At 59.4% G+C, this 3,070-nt stretch overlaps 1 protein-coding gene across 1 annotated transcript; it reads left to right on the forward strand.

The window, feature by feature from the left end:
• Positions 1-508: 508 nt before the first annotated feature.
• Positions 509-1,321, forward strand: PHACADRAFT_213315 (uncharacterized protein; the record flags this gene model as incomplete). The annotated part of the gene is made up of 2 exons (XM_007400588.1): positions 509-764; positions 822-1,321. 2 exons carry the CDS (start codon positions 509-511, stop codon positions 1,319-1,321), a joined length of 756 nt encoding a protein of 251 aa, XP_007400650.1.
• Between the last annotated feature and the right edge of the window lie 1,749 nt (positions 1,322-3,070).

A 3,070-nucleotide genomic window follows, 5' to 3' on the forward strand; every position in this document is an offset into this window, starting at 1 on the left:
GCCTACGACCTAGCACGACATGCCGAGCATGCACATCTCCGTCAGCATGCTCAGCTCTACACTGCGCGCAGCTGGTATTGAATTGGACCCTGTGGGTCTCAGCTTTGAGATCGCTTCTCGCACGGGTCCGTCGGGCTCCACTTCCACTTTGCCCGTCGTGGGTGGGATGATCTGTTTGTTTTTTCTTGCGCCGTGAGGATGCTCAATGAATACGATAGTGCAGTATGATTGTGCCACCATGATTGACTTCTGTGTTCAGTGATTGTTCCTTGCTGGTCGTGGGTCAAAGCCTTACTTGACAGATGTGAGTGAGATGTATTCCAAGTGACATTTATCCCAACTGCACATCTAGCTTTCGCCAAGGGCATATGTCACTCGCAATAGTTCCTTGCCCTGCCATCAGATCCTGTGAGCATCATTCTTACACCGCCCGGCTGCTCATCGCATCGCGCTAGACACATTAATCGGCAGTCTGGAAGGAGCCCTGCTTCTGATACAGCACGTCGCGATGGACGTGCCAATCGAGCTGACACCACCCGATCTCAGACATACTTCATTCTCACTGTTTGGCCACCAGCAGCAGACAGGCCTAGGCAAGAGCGACACAGCCCTCGTCAACGCGAAGCGGCACGACAAGGCCTTGGCGGGAGTGTTCGACATCAAGACCCGTCACGCTAGCGAGTCTAACGAGTCGAGACGCGCTTCCGCGGCGCAATTATGGACGAAGATCCAGCACCAAGATGTCGGGCGTGCGATACGCACTAGTGCGTCCGGCACGCGATACAGTTTAATAAGACCCGCTGCAGCCTACTGGGATTAAGTGGATCGAGATCCGGGCGAACGTCTTGGTAACCGTCGGGATCGTGTAAAGGCGCATCACGAGGTCGAGTTTCCGACCGGACCCATCCCGTGCGTCATCCGCACTGGCACGGAGGGGAGCAGCAGTCTGCGCGACCCTGCCTGTGCACAGAAAAAGGCTGTCTGGCCCTCGGCAAGCGTGTGTCTTGCGAGGTTTGTCACGACATCCACCCTGACGTTCTGTCTCACAGGCCGCTCGGTAGAGATGACCAACGGTCGGCACATGAATATCATGGAATTTCGTGCCCAGCGGCTAGTCTTCAAGCGACACTCGAAACACACCTCCGAAAAATTCTGGTTTAGCAATCCGGGGCACGACGCGCTCGAGACGAGACATGGCCTCCGCAAGAGATCAAAGGTCCATTATGCCTCTGACGCCCACTGCAACACGCCCAGCACCTCGGCGCGCTGGCGCGCGCCCCGCCAAGTCTCAGCGTCGACTCCAAGCACGGAATTGCCGTGAAAATTTCCCTCCAAGGGCCACAGCGCAGGCGCGGGGAGGCCTGTCCGTCGCGTGGTTTCCCCATGGGCGAAGAACGGAAAATGAAGTCTTGCGGCCCAAGCCTCGCTCATCCTTGCGATCGTGCACGGGCAACATCCCGCTCTCGTGACATATTCCTACTACAAATACATGCAGTCTTCTCCGAGCACAACGCATCCCCAACGTCCGACGGCTCATGCAGCCCCCTCTCATTCTAGTTCCGTCGCGCGCAGCGATCATCAGAGAATATCTTGGAGTTTAATCATGTTTGCGTCCGTCCGAGGAGCAGGCGCCCGCCAGATCGCAGGAGCACGATTTTGTCACGCGCACCTGCGTTGTCACGCCAGCGCCAACAGCGCGCAACGCGCGCTCCACGCGCGTCTCGTTTTTATGGCACGAGATGGGCGATCTCGCTCGCGCCAGGAAAGGAAGGTGTTTAGAGTCGCGGTGGCCTAGCCGCTTTCGGGTCCGCGTGGGAGCTCGCTGGCCCAGCTGATGGCGGGCGCGGTGATGTCGGCTGCGCGGGTGAGTGGGGCCTGCCCAGAAATGACGAGAGGGCCGGAAAACGAAAAATGTGAGAGAGAAAAACGACTGGGCCAGAAGGCTCCTGTCGAGAAAGACTGCGTATCAGGAGGACGGACCCTCGCAACCACTGCCAGCCGCCATCGCCTCCACAAACCATGCAACCCACCAGCTCGCGTTGCGACTAGGTACTCTTGTTCTCCAGTTACAGTTCGGACCTCGGCTGCAGACAGCTCCCGGACGCCGGAATGGTCCCACCGCGCGCGCCATATCGCGACGCCCGCTCGGAGAGCGACAGAACCTGCGATGCGCCCGGCCACCAACATTAAGGAAAGACAGCGCAGAGAGAAGTGCTGTGATCACAGGCACGCACGCACAGCGAACACGATCGGCGCAGAAAGGCTACGACCCTGAGCCGTTTCCGCCGCGCCATGCCGCCCGACCTATCGCCTCCGCCGTGTCTTCTTCTATATGGCAACCCCCCAGCTTATCCCGTACATGGCCTAGCGCACTTCCGATCTGTGACAGCCCCGGCCGACCGGTGGCAGAAAGACGCACGAGGTGAAGAGAGAAAAATAGACAATTGAAAAGGAATAGCCTCGCCGTCGATCAGCCTGCGCGAAACGGCAGCTGAGGGTGATTTGTAGTGGGTTGATATTGGGCCATGGGGGGCGGTTAGCGCGGGTCACGCGCTTTGCACATGCGGGCGTGCGGGACGAGCTGGGTGGAAGAGTGTGCTGGAACGCCTTGGCAGGCCGTTTGCTCGAGTGAAAATGCTTGGCAGGAGGCACGGAATGGCAGCAAGCTGAAGATGCTTCCACTGGATCTCGCAGCAAAAAGAGAGAAGGCCCGGAGGCAGACAGCGATAGGAGGCTGTCAGAAGGCCCGCAGGCTAGAACAGCGCGTTATCGTGGCCCAGGAAGCTAGAACACTGCCCGGACGGCATTGAAGATGATAGAGTTGGGCGTCCTGGGTCTCTCGAGGCGAGCAGCGGACGAACGGTTGAGCCGCCGCGCATCGTCCTGGACGGCGTCGCGCGCGCCCGATCGCGCAAGGACGCGTGCTTCTGCCGTGAACGTGCTGTTTGGCGTGCTCCGACCACGGGCTGGTCGACATCAAATGCAGATGGCCTCGGGACGCGGTGGGCAGAGTACTTGCACGCCGCAGATGGGTACCTGGGGCGCACCGAGGCGGGCACTGGCAGTCCTG

This window comes from Phanerochaete carnosa (assembly GCF_000300595.1).
Source record: "Phanerochaete carnosa HHB-10118-sp unplaced genomic scaffold PHACAscaffold_11, whole genome shotgun sequence".
Classification (NCBI taxonomy): Eukaryota; Fungi; Basidiomycota; class Agaricomycetes; order Polyporales; family Phanerochaetaceae; genus Phanerochaete; species Phanerochaete carnosa.